Here is a 22,816-nt window from a genome sequence, read left to right as displayed (position 1 = left end):
ACCCACACATACACTTCTGGGCAAATATGTGATCTGGGAGAATGGAGCAAACTAGTCAATTAAATGTTGAGTGAAAGAATGAAAAGGAAAACAGTTTAGTGCAAAATGGCTTCTCCACCACTGCTTGGCTTGTTCCTACTCTGCACAGTACAGAGGAGTATGTGAATGGTGGTGGTGGGGAGTGAACCCTTTGCTTGGACTTTCCGCATCAATGGGTTCCCTTATATCTATCTGGCACCTCCCTCTCACCCCAACTCTTCCTTAAAGCTTGAACTCAAGCAGACCACTCCAAGCATTCTAACCTTGGTATTCCACTGATCATAATAAGTTAGAGTTGACTTGAAGGCACATAACAACAACAACAAGTATGAAAAAAACTATGCTTCTGAAAAAGATTGTTGACTGGTATTTTCCACAGCTGGAAAACAGCCAGCAAGGCTTTCCAGAGTGGTTGTATTGCTGGCCTATTGCAAAAGGGCAAGCATAAGGAGAGGAACACAATTCCCTTCTTCTGCTTTGCTGCTCAAGACAGGCAGTTCAGTTCAAGCCTTGTCACACACTGGAGTACCATTGGTACTGATTCTGACAGTAACGCCATCTTCTTCTAACATATATTTACTGTCTGTACCTCTCCATGAACAGACTTCCCAGCAAGTACACACACAGGCCTATGTGTGTATGCTTCCAAAGCTTAGGTGCCCATGAGCAATGCAGGGCTACTAGGGAATGGGCTTGGAAAGGAGCCCTCGCTACTGCAGGAACAGCAGCATAGTCTGCTGCCCTTTCATCAATGGCTGGAATATGTGGACATATAAAGGACAAAGGGTAGAAACTAGTAGTGAGTTTGTAATGATCTGGGCACTTATGTATGGACATTTCCAGTTGGAGCAGTCAGGCCCTGCAACTTTGTCTGGCAGAGAGAAAAAAACTTTATAAATACAAGAGGCACTGAAAAGACAGTTAGGAATTCAACTCTTGCTGTCCTCATTTCCTGTGTTCGTCTCCCCAGTTTTCAGCCCATACTTATTTGTGGCACATGAAAGCAGCCTGTTTCTGGTTTTCTGAGCAGCAGCTTGCGTGCTGCTTTGCTGCTTTCTTAGCACCTTTCCCTTTGTCTTTTGCGCAACCAGCACCAAAAATATTTTTCCAGGAAGGATTGCAACTGTCCAAGGTTTCATTTCCTATTTATCAGGGAGAGTGACCGGCTGAGGGAGATTCAAAAATGTGTCTTCTGTTTCCAGTCCTGTAAAATGACTCATAATAAGGCCTTCATTAGATTCGTTTAGCCTCTGAATTTCAGACTGGCCAAGAATATAAAAAGCATTCACCAACAAGAATATTTGGATGCAATGATATTCGTAACTGTTCGGAACCCATTTTAATTTTAAAATTCATTCCTGAAAAGTTATGTGGGTTTTTTTTTGTCCCAAACACATCATTTTTTCCATAGGAAATGTTTGTTGTGTATGCAACAAAAATTTACTTCCTGTGTTATTCTCACAACAGAAAACTATTTTTCCAGAGAAAAATCACAGAAATGCTGAGGTTTGAAGTATTTTCTGCACAAACCTCATCATACAAGGCATCATATTCAGCACCAAAAAGTCATGTATACTGTGGACAGTTGTCTTATTGTATAGAATATCACATTTTCTTTGCTGACTTTTTTTCGCTGAAAGCATAGTTATGATAATGCATTTTGAGAAGAAAATAATATCTTGCAAAAAAACCCCATCCATATCACTTTATTTCACAGAAAAACTATATTCTGTACCTTTTTTATTTCAGCAGAGCTTTGAGAATTGATTTTTCAGGGGAACAGGCCTTGTATAATGTGCTACACTTTTATTTGTTGTTGTTTTAATTGGTTTCACATGTTATAATGCTTGCAACCTTTGTAGACTGCTTTTGCTCTAGCTGTTGTACTATGCCTTGATACCCAAACTGGAAAAAGACAGGATATAAATAATTGCAGTCTGAGTTCGCTGTTTGGCTCACCCTACAATCTGATAGCATTCTTGAGTTTGCAAAGCTTACTCTTTATTTAAAACTATGAATCTCAGACTTCTCTTGCCCACCAACCAGCATGGGCTGAGAACCAGTGCCTGCTTGACTGCGTACTGTCATGGGATTTATGGTTAAGTGAGACCATATACAGAAAGCTAGTGACTCATGGTTAATGACCCAGGACTAATCTAGTAGAATTACAAGAGACACGAGGAGATGACAGGCAGTTGCAAAGAACAACATGTATCAGTATAAGCTATAGATGCAGTTATATCAGAAATAGCGTGATTACAACAGACTGCGAGTTGCTTATTTTTGTTTTCATATGACTTGAGGATCTTGACTTAGCTGAGGTCTAAGAGGATTAATTGCATCCTTTTGTAACACATGCCAAGACTCTTCTCAGAACTACAGTAGAGATCCTTCTTGTGTGTGGAGATACTAGAGAGCAATCTCCACTTTGGCAGAAAAAATGAAATGCAAAGATACAGAATGGGGGACGCCTGGCTCGAGAGCAGTACGTGTGAAAAAGATCTTGGAGTCCTCATGGACAACAAGTTAAACATGAGCCAACAATGTGATGTGGCGGCAAAAAAAAGCCAATGGGATTTTGGCCTGCATCAATAGGAGCATAGTGTCTAGATCTAAGGAAGTAATGCTACCCCTCTATTCTGCTTTGGTTAGACCACATCTGGAATATTGTGTCCAATTCTGGGCACCACAATTCAAGAGAGATATTGACAAGCTGGAATGTGTCCAGAGGAGGGCAACTAAAATGATCAAGGGTCTGGAGAACAAGCCCTATGAGGAGCGGCTTAGGGAACTGGGCATGTTTAGTCTGAAGAAGAGAAGGCTGAGAGGAGATATGATAGCCATGTATAAATATGTGAGGGGAAGCCACAGGGAGGAGGGAGCAAGCTTGTTTTCTGCTTCCTTGGAGACTAGGACGCGGAACAATGGCTTCAAACTACAAGAGAGGAGATTCCATCTGAACATTAGGAAGAACTTCCTGACTGTGAGAGCCGTTCAGCAGTGGAACTCTCTGCCCCGGAGTGTGGTGGAGGCTCCTTCTTTGGAAGCTTTTAAGCAGAGGCTGGATGGCCATCTGTCAGGGGTGATTTGAATGCAATATTCCTGCTTCTTGGCAGGGGGTTGGACTGGATGGCCCATGAGGTCTCTTCCAACTCTTTGATTCTATGATTCTATGATTCTATGATCTGCTCTGAAATGTGAAACTGAGAGATAGTCATGGGTTTATGAAGCAATACTTGTCGGTGAAGGTAATAAGACACTCATTTGAACATCCTGCAGTTTTGAGTATTCATTGAGTCTTTTAAAAATGAAATATACTGTGTTTAAGTTAAACTTATTATGCCTCAGTCACATAAAGAATTATGTTAAAATTTAAGATCTGTAGGAATTGTAAATTTAGGAATGTGTCCTTTGCCAATAATGAGAAAGGGTGGGATGGTAGACCTTTCACAAATTCTAATGCCTTGCAGGCATAGAGACCCCCAGAGTCCAAGGAAACATGCTACTTACATTTCCTTTGGAAATGTAATTTGAATCCCTCATGATATCTCTTGCTAGGCCAAAGTCACAGATCTTCACCAGCTTTCCTTCACAGATGAGAACATTTCTTGCAGCCAGGTCTCGATGCACACACTGAGGAATACAGAAAAATATGCTGTAAACAATTTTTTTTGTATTAACCTTCTCCCTACCCACTCAAAAGTATTATGATATTCTTTTGCAATGCCCTTTCCTGAAAAGCATTCCAAGGAATATATGTGGAAATCAATTAGCAATAACTGAGGCTGAGTTCAAAAGGTAGTTTTATTGAGACCAGGAAATGTCTTGCAAAATTCTCACTGCCTGTGCCTACATCTCTTTCTAGTTTATAGTGCACTTCCTCTGCCCTAGTATTTTGTAGTCTTTGGTGGTCTGTCACCAAAATCTGAAGTAAGTCCTCAAGCGTGCAATGTTTTACTTTTCATATGACTTAAAACAGTTGTTGATTACTCAAAGCAGATTTAGAGATATTAAACTGATGCGAAAGATGATGACATTTCTACCCCTGTGAGCAAGCAATAGTTCTCCAAAAGTGAGTAAAGATGCAAGGCCCCTATCCAAGAATATTTTCTTCGGTAATGTCCCTTATAGAACTTGATTTATTAGATGGGCAAGTATGATCTTCCAAAACTGTTGGACTGCAATCCTCACCAGCAATCATCATAGCCAATGGGGCTGGCTATTATGAGAAGTGAACTCCAAAAGCAACACGGAGATGTTGATTTTTTAGTCTCTGAGTTCCCAGTTGGACAGATTTTCCCATGATAGATTGAAGCTTTCTTGTACACAATTCTCTTGCTATTTCAGATTTCTTTCATCTTATATATATGTCAGATGAAAGAAATATGAAATAGCAAGAGAATTGTGTACAAGAAAGTTTCAATCAGTCATGGGAAAATCTGTCCAACTGGGATCTCAGAGACTAAAAAATCAACATCTTAGTGTTGCTTTATATATATATGTCGGAGCCCCCAGTGGCACAATGGATTAAAGCACTGAACTTATGGACCAAAAGGTTGCAGGTTTGAATCCGGAGAGCAGCGTGAGCTCCTGCTGTCAGCCCCAGCTTCTGCCAACCTAGTTGTTTAAAAACATGCACATGTGAGAAGATCCAATAGGAAGATAACAGCACTCCATGTAGTCATGCCGGCCACATGATCTTGAAGGTGTCTATGGACAACGCTGGCTCTTTGGCTTAGAAATGGAGATGAGAACCAAGCCCCAGAGTCGTACACGACTGGACTTAATGTCAGGGGAAAACCTTTACTTTTACCTATATATATGTCAGTTGACTCAAAAGGAATGTTCAGTTTTATGACAGAAATTATTTCCAGAATAATTCAAAGTGCTGGCGTTAGCCTATAAAGCCCTAAACGGTTCTGGTCCTACTTATCTCTCCAAACGCATCTCCTCCTATGAACCAACTAGGACATTAAGATCACCTGGGGAGGCCCTGCTCTCGGTCCCGCCTGCATCACAGGCACACCTGGCAGGGATGAGAGACAGGGCCTTCTCAGTGGTGGCCCCTCGGCTGTGGAACGCTCTTCCTACAGATATCAGATCGGCCCCCTCCCTGTTGGCGTTTTGGAGGAAAGTGAAGACCTGGCTGTTCGAGCAAGCATTCGATTAAGCAGTGTAATTGAATATAGGAATACGGAATAATGGATGATGAGATTGGATTCTGATTTTACTGATGAGACGCTAATGATTGTTATATTGATGTTTAATAATTGATGATGCTACTATTTGTTTTGTGATGTTTTTGCATTGAATGTTGCTGTTGTTAACTGCTTTGAGTCGCCTGAGGGCTGAGAAAAGCAGTATATAAATGAAGTAAGTAAGTAAATAAATAAATTCACCCTGTAGTTCTGGAAAGCCTCCAGAGTACCTGTAATGTAGACTGAACTGTACCTTGTGGGAATTCACACGAGAAAGCAACCATAGATCTTCAGTGCGGTGAACCATAGCAGTAACTTTGTCTGCAGAAGTGCTCACCACATTTACCATATTTCACTTTTCCAAAGTTATTATCAGCAAAGATTCTTGCTATGAAGAATCTGTCTCAGCCAGGGCCTGGGAGCTACCGTATTCTGTAAACTATAATAAAAAAGAGTAACTTTCCCAAGCTTTACTCTTAAGACTTATTAAGAATGATGCAGCTTCATCAAAATGTGACTGGGAAATTTAAGTCTGTGATGTGAAACAACAAGAGTAGTACATTGCAACCCTTTTAAACCATTTGATGTTTTCTAATTATTTTGTGTGTGTCAGGAGTGACTTGAGAAATTGCAAGTCACTTCTGGTGTGAGATAATTGTTTGTCTGCAAGGACATTGCCCAGGGGACACCCAGATGTTTTGATGTTTTACCATCCTTTTGGAAGCTTCTCTTATGTCCCTGCATGGGGAGCTGGAACTGACAGAGGGAGCTTATCCGCGTCCCCCCCCCCCCATTTGAACTTTCAACCTGTCAGTCTTCAGTCCTGCCATTGTGCCACTGGGGGCTCCATTATGTTTTTTAATAGGAAAACCCAAGAATGAGTGCTGTTGCCTATGGGCAAGTTCATGACAGTATAGCTCAAGTGCATAAACTCAGAGTGAAATGAATAAACATATAAAACAAGCTTTCCTTGTTTTTTCATTAATTTTTCACAAGCAATTTCTTTAGCTCTTTACACTTTTAGTAAAAGTCTATGGAAGTTGCAAAAATAGTAATAGAATAATCAGCATTTACAAAGGTCAGGGTGTGGAGCAGCAGAGATTGTACTGCTGTTTTCTTCACTGGGTACTGGAAGCAAAATAAGGTACGTAAAACATGCAGTGAGAAAATACAATGTTTACACTAGCCACAGCACTAAATTTGTGGCACAGAACATGTGATTTATTAAAATATTTATATCCCACCCTGTAATATAAGATCACAGGTAGCACACAATGGATTCTATTTAATCATTTTAAACAATTTAAGAATGTTAAATCAACAGCAACAACATTTTAAGCATCTAAAATCATACTAAACACAACTTAACAATGTAAAATATAATGCAACCTCCATTTACTAGGCACTCCCAAAATTGTGGATAATAGCAAACTCTATACTGGTATTTTGACTGTTCTTGAACTGGAAGATTACAATCAAATGGTACCAGAGGACCTCAAAAGACCCAGAAACATTTCTGGGCGAGGATTCTTTTTGTCGTGTGGGTAAGAGGCAGGATTTGAATGCAATATTCCTGCTTCTTGGCAGGGGGTTGGACTGGATGGTCCATGAGGTCTCTTCCAACTCAATGATTCTATGATTCTAAGTGAAGCTGTGGATATGGAATCCATGGATACCGTAAGAGAAAACAGTTCTAACTGTGTATATCTTCAGGTTCAGATAACATCTTTAAACCTCTCCGCAACCCGCACAAAGAATTCAATAAAAAGTTGTTTTTTAAAAAAACAACAACCTGACACCAGAAAGAAAGAAAGGTTAGTGCTAATTAAGCTTCTGAGATAAGAGCAATGCACAACTGGGGAACCACAGTAAAGAAGGCCCATGGGAGCCTTAAAGGAGAGCCTCTCCACCACATCAGCATGGCCCCCAAATTTAAGTAAAAAGGTAAAGGTTTCCCCTGACATTAAGTCTACTCGTGTTTGACTCTGGGGGGTGGTGCTCATCTCCATTTCTAAGCCAAAGAGCCAGTGTTGTCTGTAGACACCTCCAAGGTCATGTGGCCAAGGCGGGACCTATTGATCTACTCACATTTTGCATGCATTCTTCCAACTGCTTGGCTGGCAGAAGCTGGGCCTTCTGCCAACTGCTTGGTTGGCAGAAGCTGGGCTTCACCATGGGAAGACACCTTGCTCCCTGGATTAAAACCGCCAACCTTTCAGTCAGCAAATTTAGCAGCTCAGCGGTTTAACCCATTGTGCCACCAGGGGTCCTACATTTAAACTTCATTGTTAAAGCACAGCTTTGAAGGAATAATAGTAAAGAATAGTCTACTCTCAGAATGAGAAAGGCCATTCACAGGGAACTTCAAGCAGCTCCCTTTCTATCAGCATGCCACCCTCAGCCTGTGATTAAGATTTTGTTATTTGCCATCAAGTTGCACATGTCTTATGGCAATCCTATGAAAGAGAGTCCTTTAAGAGTCATCAACAGCTCTGTTCAGGTCTTGCAAACTCAAGGCATTGACTTTTTTATTGAACTATGTTTACTGGAGCTTAGCCAGTGTGGTGTAATGGTTGAGTGTTGCACTATAACCTTAGAGGCCAGGGTTTGAACCCCTTCTTGACCATAAAGTCCACTGGGTATGGTTGGGCATGCCATACTCTCTTAGTTTCAGAGGAAGACAATGACAACCTTCTTCTGAACAACTCTTGCCAAGAAAAATGTTTAGGTCACCATAGATTGCAAATAACTTGAAGGCACATGACAACAACAAACCCAATATGTCCATGAGAAAACTGGAAATTTATTGAATGAAAAACTGGATATTATAGGTTCAAATACTTGTTTGCCTTCAACAGGGGAGGGAAATGTTATTATAACCAAGTATGGGTCTGCTCCACATGTTGGAGTGATTAGGTAAACATTACTGTTTCCTTCTTCCTCAGAACAAGCAATGTGTAAAGGGCAATATATCAGCATTGAAAAACACATGAGTCAAAGGCAAAAAACAAAACAAAAACACCTGGTTGATACACCTTTGTGCTCTTCCAGCTGCTTCTGTGCCTTTCTTGTTCCATAAATAAGCATAAAGCAAACAGCTCCTTCTCTTGTGAAGCCAGTCACCCCAAGAAATAATGACATAATTCTGAATAAACAAAAATATTTACATTTTTGGAAGCTAAGAAGTCCATCCCTTTGGCCACTTGGAAGCTAACACCAACAAGATCTGTGTAGCTGAGGATAGGAGACTCATTTATCAATGTCACTTTCTCAGAAACTGGGAACACAAAACAGAGAAAGAATTATTGTTGTTTGCTTTCCAAATATCCCAGTGATATAAGCCTGCTTTAGCTATAGATCTCTGCTATTAAAGCCTTACTTGAACATAAAGATAAGAGGAGGAGGAAGAAACAATTTAAAAGCTTGGCTCACTTGACAACAGCTGAATCATTCAATAATGGCATAAGTGAAATACCCACATCTGTGTGTTGTTACCTTTTAAGCAATGAAAGCATTACAAATTGTGTGTGCTGCCTTCCTGTAACTTCCCTTACCTGTGGGTGAATAGGTGCCCAGCTCATAAGTGGTACCATAATTGGAGGAATCAATATCCACATACTTGATTTCACCTTTCATGTCTGACATGGGCACATAATCCAGTGATTCATCTTTACTCATATCCATATAGCCCCCATCACTTTCCACAGATAATGATGTATGGCTGCAAAAAACAGAAAGAGTTATTTAACCCACAAGCTTGTCCCATGAGGATAGAACTATGCCAAAATAGAGCTTCAAATGATAATAATTTTTTAAAAAAAACAAGGGAGGAGATACCATGCAATTGCACTTTCTCTCCTGATGTTCATTTAAAACAATGCCCAAAGTTGCTCAAACACAAACACAGCAAGTGACAAAGAACAGCACAATAAAATGGATCCAAGGCATTTCTCAGTAACCATTGTGGTCTTAGATACTGTGTCCCTATTTATGGATATCCAATGGAGACAAATGAATGTATACAATTTAATCAGCGGACCATGTGATTCTCACCTGTTTAAATGCCTTCCTCAACATACTGCAAACCAAAAGAAAAACAATAGTTATCTTTTACAAACCCCTGGTGTTTTTAGCTAGCTTTGGTAAGAGTTTAAGGGATTTTTCTTGAGTTAAAGTCAGGTATTTTCTGGTAAAGGACAAAATTGCTACAATACTAAAATACATAAATGCATTTGTGGCTCTGTATTGACACCTTTTCTTTTTAAAAGTTTTAAAACAAGTCAACACAATCTGAATCACAGGATTGTATGAAGCGGAGAAGGTTGCACTCATTATGCATGGGAAAAGGGACACTCAGTAACAATTTCTTAAAAAATGGCCAGAGTGGAACTACTGAAAGAAAAGTAAGGAAAGGGAAAGCAGTATAACTACCAATAGCATTATTACAGGCACAATTACTTTTATAATAATTATTTCCAAATTATTCTCCTGGAAAATATATTTTTTTTTGTGAACATAAATGCACATTGATTGTCTTCAGGATCTCAAGCTTTCTCTCTCATGCACACAAACACATGTTTTTAATTGAGTGTTAGTCGTTGGCTACATGTTCATATGTTTTATGTAATTGTATTTTAAATTGTTTTCATTTTATGTTCTGTTTTTAGGCACCTTGTGCTATGTGTAAGCTGCCCCAAGTCCCTTCAGGGAGATGGTGGCAGCATACAAGAATAAAGCTATTATTATTATTATTATTATTATTATTATTGCTGCCCTGAGTCGCCTTCGGGCTGATATGGGTGGGATAGAAATAGTATGTATAAATAAATAAATAAATAAATAAATAAATAGAAACACAACAAGATTAGTACACAGCAAACAAGACCACTCTGCTGGTTGTTGTATTGGATCACACGGCGGACACTTCCCAAGTGTCTAGGACTATGTGATGTATCGGTGAATAATGCATGCAGATCCCATTAGGGTGGCCTTTTGCAGCTGACACATGGTAGTTTTGTCAACACTGATTGTGTTTAAGTGCAGTCCAAGGTCTTTAGGCACTGCACCCAATCTGCCGATCACCACTGGGACCACCTTTACTGGTTTGTGCCAGAGTCTTTGCAGTTTGATCTTTAAATCCTCATATCGTGTCAGCTTTTCCAGTTGTTTCCCTTCAATCCTGCTGTTGCCTGGGATTGCAACATCGACAATCCATACTTTGTTTTTTAGCACGATGATGAGGTCAGGAGTAATGTGCTCCAAAACTCTGTCAGTCTGAATTTGGAAGTCCCAGAGTAGTTTGATGTGTTCATTTTCTGTAACTTTTCCAGGCTTGTGATTCCACCAGTTCTTTATTATGTATTTGGGACTTTTTTCCTCTTTGAAGCAGATAGCATAACTTATTATGGGGAAGGGAATTGAGGGGCCATATGCACACATAAAGTGAAAAAAAATGCCCTGTGGACTGAATATTTGCTTCATCCTAAGACTTCGTTATTTAGAATCTAAAAAAGACCTGAAAAATCAAGTAGATATATATATGTATGTATGTATGTATGTTGTGTGTGTTACCTTTTCCTCTAACTGGTGTCTTAATGTAGTTGTTCTAAACATCTGGGCAGTGACAATTCCCTCCTTTGTCAAGGAGCATGAAGAGTGGACTTAGCAGTTTATTGCATTTTAAAAGTAATCTTAATGTAGTCAATTTATTTTTGAGTGACTTGTCTGCTGATGAATACCAGGAGCCAAAAGGAATAGACTAAACAGCCTAAGTTGACAAGCAACATGAAGACATGCACATACATGCAGACATTGGTTTGAAGGAATGGACCTGTTCTGTGAAAATGGCTTTCAGATGCCTCCACCTTGTGGTGATTACTAATATTGCTCCATTATGGAAGTGGGATGCATCTAGGTGACCCTGTTTCATCAAAACAAACAACTCTGGCAAAGGAGTAGACACTGGCTCTTTTTGACACTAAGAGCCACAAAGTAAGAGAGACAACTCAGTGTTGAATTTGCCATTGTGAAATCTTGTTTACTGGTATAATCCTCATAACCTGCAGGTTTCTGTTTCAGTGAACAAGAAAGGCCATAATCCTGTAGATACCCATGGAGTAATATTAGTGCTTAGTAAGAACAGAGTATTAATTGAAAGCACCTTTGCACCCTGTCCTCTGTAGGGGCATTCCCATACACCTCTGTCTCTTGCTTTACTTTCTCGCTGCAGCACTGGAGGAAGGTGTGCTTGTTCCTGTGCAAGTAATCCACCAGGTCTCCATAGCGGCAGTATTCTGTTATGAGATAGATGGGACCTGCAAAGAAGAAGATCAGTTCTATATAAGTATAGTATTAAAGGACCTCTTGCCTATAGCTCAAACACAGAGTGGCTGTAGCCTCACCGAGGAAGAAAACAAGCAACAAGGATGGGTAACACCTGATAGAAAGGATGTAAAGAATAAACAATATCTCAGGTGTCAAAGAGAGCAGTTTTATTTTTCTATTAGCCCAAAGTCTTTTGGCTCGTAATATTTAACACCCTTCTTCAGGGGTTGATAAAAGAAAGAAAAGGGAAATACATAAATAATAGGCCTGGGCGGTTTCGTTCGTTAATTTTGTAATTCGTTAAATATTCGTTAATTTTAGCAATTACAAAACGATTACAAAACTTATTTTTAAACCCGGAAGTGTTTTTAAATATCGAAACGGCAGGCGCCAAAAATTTTTGTATTTCCGTCCATTTCGGAAATACGTAAGATGGCCGCCTGGCGATGCTTGCTGGGAGCTCTCCTCTCTCGGCGCCGGCTGAGCAAGCGAGCGAGAGGGCGAGCGAGAGGGGCGAGCGAGAGGGGCGAGCGGCGAGCGAGAGGGGCGAGCGGCGAGCGAGCGGCGAGCGAGAGGGCCCGACAGAGTGAGTGCCTGCCTTCCCTCCTTAATAATAATTTTAATTTCTCCTCCCTATTCTACTAAATTAATAATTAAATTAAAAAATATTTAAAAAATATTTTTTAAAAAAGGGTGCCATCTTTACAAAATGTTTTGTAAATATTAACGAAATTTCGTTAATACCGAACTTTTTTAAGGGAAAATTTTGTAATTATTTTAAATATCGAAACAAAAAAAACCCCCAATTACAAATCGATTTTAGAAACAAATTTTTGCGTTGTTACCCAGGCCTAATAAATAACACATTATCATTAGAAACAAGTAACAGATTACTATATCAGTTATATATACAGGCAGTCCCCAAGTTACAAACAAGATAGGTTTTGCAGGGTTGTTCTTAGGTGTGTGTGTGTGTGTGTATCTATATATATATATAGAGAGAGAGAGACAGAGAGAGAGAGAGAGAGAGAGAGAGAGCGCTTTGGATAGCATAGGGAAGACTTAAAACTCCTGTGCTGTTTGTTTTGCTGTTTTGCTCTCCGTGGCCCTGTTCAGAAGATTTCAACTTACTGTGATAATTAAATTCTGAAAAAAGAAAGGCTTGTTATGGAAACAGGGATTGGTGATAAAGCTTCAGTGGAGATAACCCCCCCCCCCCCATGATAACTCTTTCAGGAGTGAATTTCCATTCTTAGAGTTGATTAATCTCATTTGCTGTTGTCTCACCCCATTCTTAACTGTGAGTTGTTTAAATCAGATGTTTGTAATTTGGGGACAGCCTGTACATATATCTGCCATACAAAAGCATGTAAAATGTTTAAGTTTTCAACCACTTAGAGTGTTTTTAGAACTAACATGTAATCCAGTTTCTGAATCCAGATTATCTGTTTTGAACTGGATTATATGAATTTACATTGTCATATAATCCAGTTCAAAGCAGATAATCTGGATTCAGAAATTGGATTATATGGCAGTATAGATGGGGCCTCCACTGTAGAATTAGTGCAGTTTGACACCACTTTAAATGTCCTGCCTCAATGCTGTGGAATCACGGGAGCGTTTTACAGGGCCTTATCCTTGCCTAGTGAATAGTGCTGGTGCCTCATCAAACCATGACTCAGTGCTATGATTCCATAGCATTGAGTCATGGCAAATTGCATTAATTCTACTGTGTAGATGCACCTATAATAACCCAAATAAATATATATAGAAACAAAACTCATCAAGACTTCATTGTATCTACACTGTAAACCATAATGCAGTTTGGCATCACTTTAACTCCATGGTTCAATGCTATGAAATTATGGGTACTGAAGTTTTACAAGGCTTTATCCTTCCCTATCAAATAGTGCTGGTGTCTCACCAAAGTACAGTTTCCATGCTTCTATAGTATTGAACCATGTCCGTGTCCAATGAAAAACAAAATAACAGCTATTCCAGACTCTTTTTCCTGTTATGCTCATTTCCTGAGTTAAAACAAAAATTTTGGTTGCAGAATTTATTTATTTATTTACAGTATTTATATTCCACCCTTCTCACCCTGAAGGGGACTCGGGGAAGATCACAGAATATTCAATGCCTATTACACAATGACAAGACAGTCAACAGATAGAAGTATATATATATAGCGCCCCCCCCCCCCCCAAATCTTTCGGCATATTTGGAGGTTCCAGCCATTTGGGGGGGGGGAGGGTTGCTCCATCTCCTTGCCAAAGAGCTTTCTTTGTTCGTAAACTTTCCTCCTTTTTCTGTTCAATATGCCGTGCCTAAAATACCTCCCCACTTAATGCGGTTCCTATTCACCTACTCACGTTGCTGTTTTCAATCTGCTAGGTGGGCAGGAGAGCCGGGCTGAAGGTCAGGTGCTCACCCTGACCTGGCTTTGAACTGTCAACCTTTCGGTTGGCAAGATTTACTGTAGCTGCAGCTGGTGATTAACCTGCTGTGTTAAAGCCGGCCAAGATGCAGATTTCCCCCTAATTTATGTAAAACTCCCATCTGCTGTCTGAAATGATGCAGCCAAACCCAGACTGAGAACTTTGTCAGTGTATATGTTAGAGACAGAAGAGAGAAAATTAACTTCTGTCATTCCCTGTGTTTGATTTTGTCTTGTTGCAATATCTGTCTCTACAGTATGCTATCTCTCCAATAGAAAAAATGCACTTTTGAGAACAATGAATTCTCTAGTTCATGATCTCTCTACAAGTGACTTGGCCTCCTTCTTCGATTTCAATTGTTAATTCATTTTGATATCTCCACTGTCTTCAACTGATTTACTACAACCAAGGGCCATGGCCATGTCTTTATCATCACGGACAGTTTCATTTCCCCATTTAAAGTGTCAGCTATGGGTCAGACTATATTGTCTTTTTCTTCCACTTCCTGCCCTATGACCCTTTCCCTTCTTTCTTTATCCAGTCTTCTTGCCTTTACTTTTGTTTTATGCAATCATTGGCTGAATTGTTCTTTTTAAATCTATGTTTCCCAGTGCTCCTTTCAACATGCTGCTTCGGATAGAAAGATAAATAAACTTTCTCTGATCTGCCCTTTGTGCTAATTGTCATCTTATGTCTCTTCTCCCATTCCATTCCAAAATTTTGAGGAAAGTTGGTCTTTCTCAGTTGATACCTTATTTGGCTACACATGATCTTCTTCACTTATTTCAAATCTATGTCCTTCCTAATTGTGAAAAACCATGTGAATCCAGAAGATGTCTTCATAGTCATTTATTGGTCCACTGCTAAGACTCTACCTCTGGAAGACAATCATACTCAGCCACAGTGATTGCAAATGACATGATGTTGCAATAGTCTGTTGGTAGGTTTTCCTTGTTGCCATCTCTTTTTCTTTGGCGTTACATGCAGAACAGTGCCATATGGGTTGCTTTAATTCTCCCTCTTTTTTGTGTCAGGAGCAACTTGAGAAACTGCAGGTTGCTTCTGGTGTGAAAAAATTGGCCCTCTGCAAGGACATTGCCCAGGGGATGCCCAGATGTTTTATCATCCTGTGGGAGGCTTCTCTCATGTCCCCGCATGAGAAGCTAGAGCTGACAGATGGGAGCTCATCCTGCTCCCTGGATTCAAACCATTGATCTTGCGGTCAGAAGTCCTGCTGGCACAAGGGTTCAACCCATTGTGTCACCAGGGGCTCCTTTAACAGAAGGAACAGAAAAACTCAGATCCCTCCCTCTTATTGTAAAACAAGCAGGATAGCTTTAATGCTATCTTTTCTTTAAAAAATAGATTTTAAAAGTAGATTTAGAAACAAAGAGTAAGATAAAAAAGAAGGAAAATGGGAAGTACACAGGAGAAGTACATATCATGAGACAAGTCATATGAATGATACTGAAATAAGAATTACTAACAGTCATGAAAGGTAGAATTATTTGATGTGTTCTATGACAGTGTTTCTCAACCTGGTGGTTGGAACCCCTGGGGGGGGGGGGGGGGTTGCCAAACACCATCAGAAAACTCAGTATTTTCTGTTGGTCCTGGGGATTCTGTGTGGGAAGTTTGGCCCAATTCTCTCATTGGTGGGGCTCGTAATGCTCTTTGATTGTAAGTGAAATATAAATCCCAGCAACTACAACTCCCAATTGTCAAGGTCTATTTCCCCCACACATTTGACCATGTTGAGTATTTGCGCCAAGTTTGGTCCAGATCTATCATTGTTTGAATCCACAGTGCTCTCTGGATGTAGGTGAACTATAACTCCCAAATTCAAGATCAATGCCTACCAGACTCTTCCAGTATTTTTTGTTGGTCATGGGAGTTCAGTGTGTCAAGTTTGGTCCAATTCCATCACTGGTGGAGTTCAGAATGCTCTTTGATTATAGGTGAACTATAAATACCAGCAATTACAACTCCCACATGACAAAATCACACACCTCCCCAACTCCACCAGTATTCAAATTTGGGCATATGGGGTATTGGTGCCAAATTTGGTCCAGTGAATGAAAATACACCCAGCATATCAGATATTTACATGACGATTCATAACAGTAGCAAAATTACAGATATGAAGTAGCAACAAAAATAATGTTATAGTTGGGGGTCACCACAACATGAAGAACTGTATTACGGGGTCTCAGCATTAGGAAGATTGAGAGCCACTACTCTAAGAGAAGGGGAAGCCAAAGCCATCAGGATATGCTCCAGGTGAAGGGAGCAAGAAAAAAATTGTGTACCTCCTTTTGTGCAGGCACCAAGTAGGTTGACAATGTTCAGATGAGGCCCAAGGTGGCTCATGATTTTCAGTTCTGACATGAGTGCTTGTTTCTCACTGCTTCGTGCAGTAGCTGGAAGGTGAACAAATCAAATAGTGAAATAACTTGTTAAACATAGAGTAAAATATGATCTAAATACACCAAAAGTCATCAGAAAAATCTTAAATTTGGAAAGACACAGAAAAAATGTCAGTGGAAAGAAGCAGAAAGTATAGATGCAGACAAAGGGAAAAATCAATTTGTATTCTATATTTAAAGGATTATTCAACCATTGCTTAGTTGACTTGGCCCCTGTTGGCCACACAGTACATGTTCCCGAACAGCAGTGTTTCCCATTATGTTGCATAACAATGTGCTCACTTACATAAAATTAGCTATAAACCATGAGTGATTCCACATCACTCTGGATGTAGCAAAATATCAAAGGTTAACTGTGGCTGACATTTGCATTTTTCCCTTGTGAAGCATTTTCCTTAACAAGCATCCTTTATACGGTATGCTATGTGATCAAAGCAATGATGACTGAATAAACTGGCAGAAAAGTGGTGAATGAATGACAAAAACAGATGGAAAAAAAACACAAACACAAATGAGAAAGACAGGCAGTGGTGGTGAACAGTGCACATTCATGCAGGATGAGAGACTGAGAAGATTAAAAACTCACACTTGAGCATTTTCACAGCAACCCTCATGGTGGACTGAGAATGACTGAGGCTGTGGGCAATGGCTTCCACCACACGCCCAAAGGCCCCAGAGCCCAGTGTGCGTCCTGGAGCAGAAAGATGCATTTTCATGTCAAAAACAGCATAAGAAATCAACATGTTTTCTAGATCTTAGCCGCTGTTAACAATTATGGGAGGAGCCCAGAAAATAGCTGTGTGAACATTGCTGAGCTCCTCCTTTGAGAAACTGGACAGTACGAACTATTCCCAATGAGGAATGACAAAAATTGGGAGTTACAATGTCTGGCCAAGAGCTGGTTTCTGCCTGGCTGATAAAGCGGCTGTGCTAATGATGTCTTCTTCTTAAATAAGGCTGCATGGGTTCTTCCATGTGACCACTAGGTGGGGAGCTAATTGCAAATTCCACAGCGGCTCCTTCTGACCTCAGGGGTTCATGGATGGCTTGCTATTTCAGTACTAACCGTTAGATGTGTGAACACAAACTGTTTAGTACATGAACTTTTAAGAGCCAGTGTGATACAATTGTTTGATAGTTAACATGGACTCTGAGTGACAAGGAAACTCAGTGGGTGACCTTGCACAGACTTAGATAGAGACAATAGATCTTGCCAAGTAAGCTCTAGAATGGTATTACAATGAGTTGGAGCTGATTTGGAGCAACTTAACAATAGTAAATCAATTAATATTTGTAATCACGGTCAATCTTTGCCTAAAGAAGAGACGGGAACTTCTGGATCTTCAAATGTTGTTAGATTTAAACTCTCGCCAATCTCAAGAAGCATAGTAAATAATGGTGGATGATGTGGAATTCAATAATATCTGGATAGAGTGCAATAGGTTCCACGCCTATACAAGGTTTGTGGACACCCAGTATGTGATACTTCCCCATTAATTCAGGAGTGAAAAAAACTATAGTTCCCATACAGCAGCAGAAAGTAAGAAATAGGCCAGTTTGTATTAAAATACAAATTCTCCCCCTTTAGCATTGCATTGGAAGCGGCTACAAGTAAGATATGTGGCCATCCAAAAGAAAAAAAAAGCAACGTAAGAAGAAACTTCACATGTTTAGTTAGTTCTGGCTTTTTGTGGAACAAGCTTCTCCCTTGGTCTCCTTTTCTCCTCACCCAGCACAAGCTTATCCCTTGGAACCTCCCAACTGGAATCATAAGGAAGCTGCATGGGGTCCACATAGATGTATTCATGTCCATCAGAGCTGACTGACTCAATCACCTTCCAGCGGATTTCATAGCGAGGTTTCTGGAGAGTGAGAAAAGAAAGGTGGTAGAAAGTGGCTGTTTTGTAGAACAGAATATCTCCTTTAGTATAGTAGTATGTATTTTAATATAACACAGAGAGAGAAAGATGTATAGTATAGCAACAAGAAGAGATAAATCCAGAAAAGTCCCTATGTGATCTGTAAAAACGTCTCACATTCACATATATTGCCCATCTCCAACAAACTAAAGGGCTAACAAACTAATGATAGTGGCATTACAGTTGAAACAGAAACCATCACAGCATTATATATACTTTTGCCCTACTAACATCAATGGCATTTAAAAGAGTAGAGGAGTTCTAAATTGTGGCCTATTGTTTACTGTTCTAGTAACAGGGGTTGAAAGCAACTATGGATCTTTTGCTAGTTTTTGTAGTATCAAAAGAGAAGTACTTCTGGCATTTAAAAATATTCTTTCCCTAAAACCTCACATTATCACTGATACACACACAAGTGATAATGGGTTTGTGTGTGTGTATATATATAAAATGGAAAAGATGTGTAGATCCTACCACTTCCCATACTGCTGTAAGTTTCCACTGTGCATTAGATTTTTAATGAATAAATTCCTATTTGCATATATATTCCTATATATTAGGATATAGACAATGTAACCTATATTCTGATATAATGATCAGCCCAGAACACCCAAACTTCATCCTATTACTGTTAGAGAACTATGTTCTCTTGTGTAACATCTTATAATTGAAAACATGAAGCTTCATATTTGCTCAGCCAAGCCCTAAACAGTTCCAGCCCAGCTTATCTGTCCAAATTTATCTCCCTCTATGAACCATCTCAGAGATTAAGATTGTCTGGGGAGGTCCTGCTGTCGATCCCACCTCCTTCACAGGTGTGGTTGGTGGGGACGAGAGACAGGGCCTTCTCAGTGGTGCCTCCCCCCATTTGTGGAACTCCCTCCCAAGTGACATCAAATTAGCCCCCTCCCTCCTGACCTTTAGGGAAAAAAATGAAAACTTGGATGTGGAACAAAGTGTTTGGATAATTGATTAGTGCAATATATGAACATAGAAAGTTGCAATGACTACAATATTGGATTATGCGATTTTAATAATTTTAACGTTGATATGTTTTTAGCAGATGCTCTAATGTAAATGTTTTTATTTGCTGGATATGTATTGTACGTAATGTATGGCCTCGAATCATGTCTCTATCTGCACTGCTCTGAGTCCCCTTCGGGGTTGAGAAGGGCAGGATATAAATATGGCAAATAAATAAATAATCCAAAAATATTCAAACCACATTTCCTTAAGAGTAAGGGACTCAGATAATTTCTAGCTTTTCTGTATAAATCTAATCTATCCATGAAACATGGAAAGGAAGCAGAAAGACTCTTACCTTTCGCCACACAATGATGAGGATCACCAAAAAAAGAACCATAAGGACCAGCAAGGCCAGGATGACTGAGATGATGATGACTTTAAAGGGCAAATCTGAAACAGTGAGAACATGCAACATTATTAAATAGCCTTGTTATTTATGGCTGCCAAACAAGGAAATACATTATATCAGTTTACATTGTAATATTACTTTTTAGCCAGAAGGATTAATGGGCTTACAATAAACTAACAATAAGACATCAACATTAAACAAAATGCAGAAACTCTAGCAGTGGCTCATCTCATTTTAACACAGATTTACAGTTACTCAGAAAACTGCCACAGAGCCTTCTCCAACACCTCTTGATCTTTCTTGTTCTTTGTCCTTAAGCACAAACCCTCATATCACATCATGAGTGGAAGAGCAATTCTTGTTAAAGTCTATAGAGACATTTTCTTTCAACCAAGTCTCCCCTGCAGATAACAAGTGAGATCAAAAGAAGATGATGTAGAAGAAGAATGCAGTCCTCCATTTTAAACCTCTTGCTCATTTTCTTTTATCTTATTAGATTAGATTGGCTGTGTTATCTTTTCTCAGTGTTAATTCCATGGTGGAAACAACCCCCACCCTACAGACTTCTACATTGTACAATTAATGCAGCTTGACACCACATGTCTCAATGCTATGGAACCCTGGAATTTGTAGTTTGGTGAGATATCAGCACTCTTTGGCAGAGAAGGCTAAATAATGTTAAAATCCAGAGCTCCCATGATTCCACAGTGATGAGCCACAACAGCTTAAATGACGTCAAAATACATTAATTCTACAATGCAGATGCATCTTTATTCAATGATCCAAAGCAGAAGAATTTTTCCAGAGTAGAAGAATCACATCCTGTTCAGAAAGGCACCCCAGCCTTTCTTCATCTGGATCCTGTGGGGAGCCAGAACATTGAGGAGGAGCACCCCATGGGTTCAGGAAGACCACTGAGATGTGCAGCTGAGGGCCAACATCAGGAGTCTGTCTTTCAGAGCCTCTTGGGCAAAAGGTCTCCAGTGATGGCACTCCTGGACCAGGTTTCCTGGAGGAACCAGTCATCTTTACACCAGGGCCTTGCTCTCCACAGAACTGGTTCACCAGCACAGGTAAAACTTAAGACTTAGCCATGGGGAAAAGGGTAGTCTGGCCTTTGAAAGATAAAAAGTTTCAATCAAGCTAGATGATTCATTTCAACAAACTATCTATTTCAACATATCCAAAGCACTACGCAATATCAGCTGCTTGGCATAAGATACGCTCATAGATGCCACAGACTCCTTCTCATGATCCCATTCAATGCCCCATTCCAGGAGGACATATGATATCTCCATATTCAAAGTGAAATACAAAAATATTTCCCACACCTTTAACAAACCGCACAAAAAAACCCCCAAAAACACATGAGGGGCAGAGTGAGAAGGATAACATCTCCAGAAGCCTCCACGTGGCATGTCTTTCCCGATATGAGATATGTCCTTTGTTTATAATAACAAAAAAACACTTTTTAAAAAACAGGCATTTTGGGCAGGAAATACCAATGTAGTTCACCGGGGGGGGGGGGGGGGGAGGGAACCACAATACTGTAAAAGAATGCATATTTCCTGGGGGCATGGGGATTATGTGGCCCTCCAAGATGCTTTTGGACTACAACACCCGTTATTCCTCTCTACCTGTTATGTTATCTTGGAATGACAAGAGTTGCATTGCAACAATTTTTAGAGGAACACATGTTTCCAACTCTTGTGCTAACTACTGTGGGCATTTTTGTTTCTGTTTATGGATTTCATGGCCGGAATCACTAGGTTGCTGTGAGTTTTCATTCCCTCTTGATGTTTCACCCATATCTATGGTAGGCATCCTCAGAGGTTGTGAGGTCTGTTGAAAATTAGGCAAGTGAGGTTTCTATATTTGTGGAATGACCACAAATGGGTGGGAGGAACAACTCTTGTCTGCTTGAGGCAAGTGTGAATGTTGTAATTGGCCATGTTGATTAGCATTGAATGGCCTTGTAGTTTCAAAGTCTGGCTGATTCCTGCCTGTGGGCATCCTTTGTTGAGAGGTGTTAGCTGGCCCTGATTGTTGCATGTCAGGAATCTCCCTGTTTTGTGAGTGTTCCTCTTTATTTACTGTCAGGAGAGAATGCTTCTGGAACATGGCCATACAGCTCAGAAAACTCACAGCTACCCAGTAAATTCTTTTTATTGTAGTCATGAGATTATACTCAGATTATAATCCAATATAGTCTAGTTAAATTATTTTTTATTGTTTGAAATTGATTAAATTGATTTTATTACACACTTCCCTGAGATCCAATGACAAACCAATAAAAAAGAAGAGGTTATGTGACCAGTGCAACATAACACATATATACACATACACATATATACTCAGGCATATGCTGTAGAACTCACTGTGTGGTACCAAGGTGATGTTCTGAGAATCTGCGCCTAAGAGATTTCTAGAATCACAGCTTATGAAGAGTGGCTCATCTACTCGGTTGAGGCGCAGCTTGCTTGTCACAATGTAAATCCTTAGGTCATCTCGGTAGGTGGAGTTTGTTTGTAGATCCATATCTTCAGAAGTATTCCCCAGGATTCTGGTGGCCTCCCCATTACATCTGTTTCCAGAAGACACCAGGCAACAGAAAGAACAATATAAATGTCCTTTTTGGATGTCAGATTCAATCATGCTCTACCCATCCTATGCCTAATTACTCAGAAGGATGACCTACTGCAGTGGTTCTCAACCTTTGGTCCTCCAGGTGTTTTGGACTTCAACTCTCAGAAGTTCCAGATATCTTACCAGCTGTTAGGAACTGTGGGAGCTGAAGTCCAAAACACCTGGAGAATCAAAGGTTGAGAACTACTGACCTACTGGATTCAGAGCTTTACTTACAAGTAATAATGCATTGTATTGAAAGTTGAAATTCTAATCTTACATTGAGAGCATTAACATAACCCAGGGCATCACCTGACAGCACAGAATGGAGCTATGTAGCTGAAGTCAAAGAGTTTATCACATGACCTGTCAAATTGCAATTACAGCAATTGCTTATCACACTACTTTGCTATTTTTTCTGTTGTCCTCTCAGGTTAGATCTACACTACCACATGATCCAGTTTCAGAATAC

The 22,816-nt window shown here is 39.9% G+C and overlaps 1 protein-coding gene across 2 annotated transcripts in view; it reads right to left on the bottom strand.

Moving 5' to 3' along the window:
• PDGFRB (platelet derived growth factor receptor beta) overlaps nucleotides 1-22,816 on the bottom strand; it is a 97,307-nt gene that overhangs the window by 3,548 nt on the left and 70,943 nt on the right. For both annotated transcript variants that reach the window (XM_067463671.1, XM_060765436.2), the window contains 9 exons: nucleotides 22,098-22,303; nucleotides 19,666-19,760; nucleotides 18,155-18,287; nucleotides 17,012-17,116; nucleotides 16,309-16,419; nucleotides 11,398-11,551; nucleotides 8,792-8,958; nucleotides 8,405-8,514; nucleotides 3,550-3,672 (listed from right to left, as the gene is read on the bottom strand). In XM_067463671.1, coding sequence (XP_067319772.1) covers nucleotides 3,550-3,672; nucleotides 8,405-8,514; nucleotides 8,792-8,958; nucleotides 11,398-11,551; nucleotides 16,309-16,419; nucleotides 17,012-17,116; nucleotides 18,155-18,287; nucleotides 19,666-19,760; nucleotides 22,098-22,303 — 1,204 coding nt within the window. The remainder of the gene's footprint in view (nucleotides 1-3,549; nucleotides 3,673-8,404; nucleotides 8,515-8,791; nucleotides 8,959-11,397; nucleotides 11,552-16,308; nucleotides 16,420-17,011; nucleotides 17,117-18,154; nucleotides 18,288-19,665; nucleotides 19,761-22,097; nucleotides 22,304-22,816) is intronic.

Source organism: Anolis sagrei, chromosome 2, assembly GCF_037176765.1.
Source record: "Anolis sagrei isolate rAnoSag1 chromosome 2, rAnoSag1.mat, whole genome shotgun sequence".
Taxonomy (NCBI): Eukaryota; Metazoa; Chordata; class Lepidosauria; order Squamata; family Dactyloidae; genus Anolis; species Anolis sagrei.
This window is presented reverse-complemented; position numbering and strand designations above follow the sequence as displayed.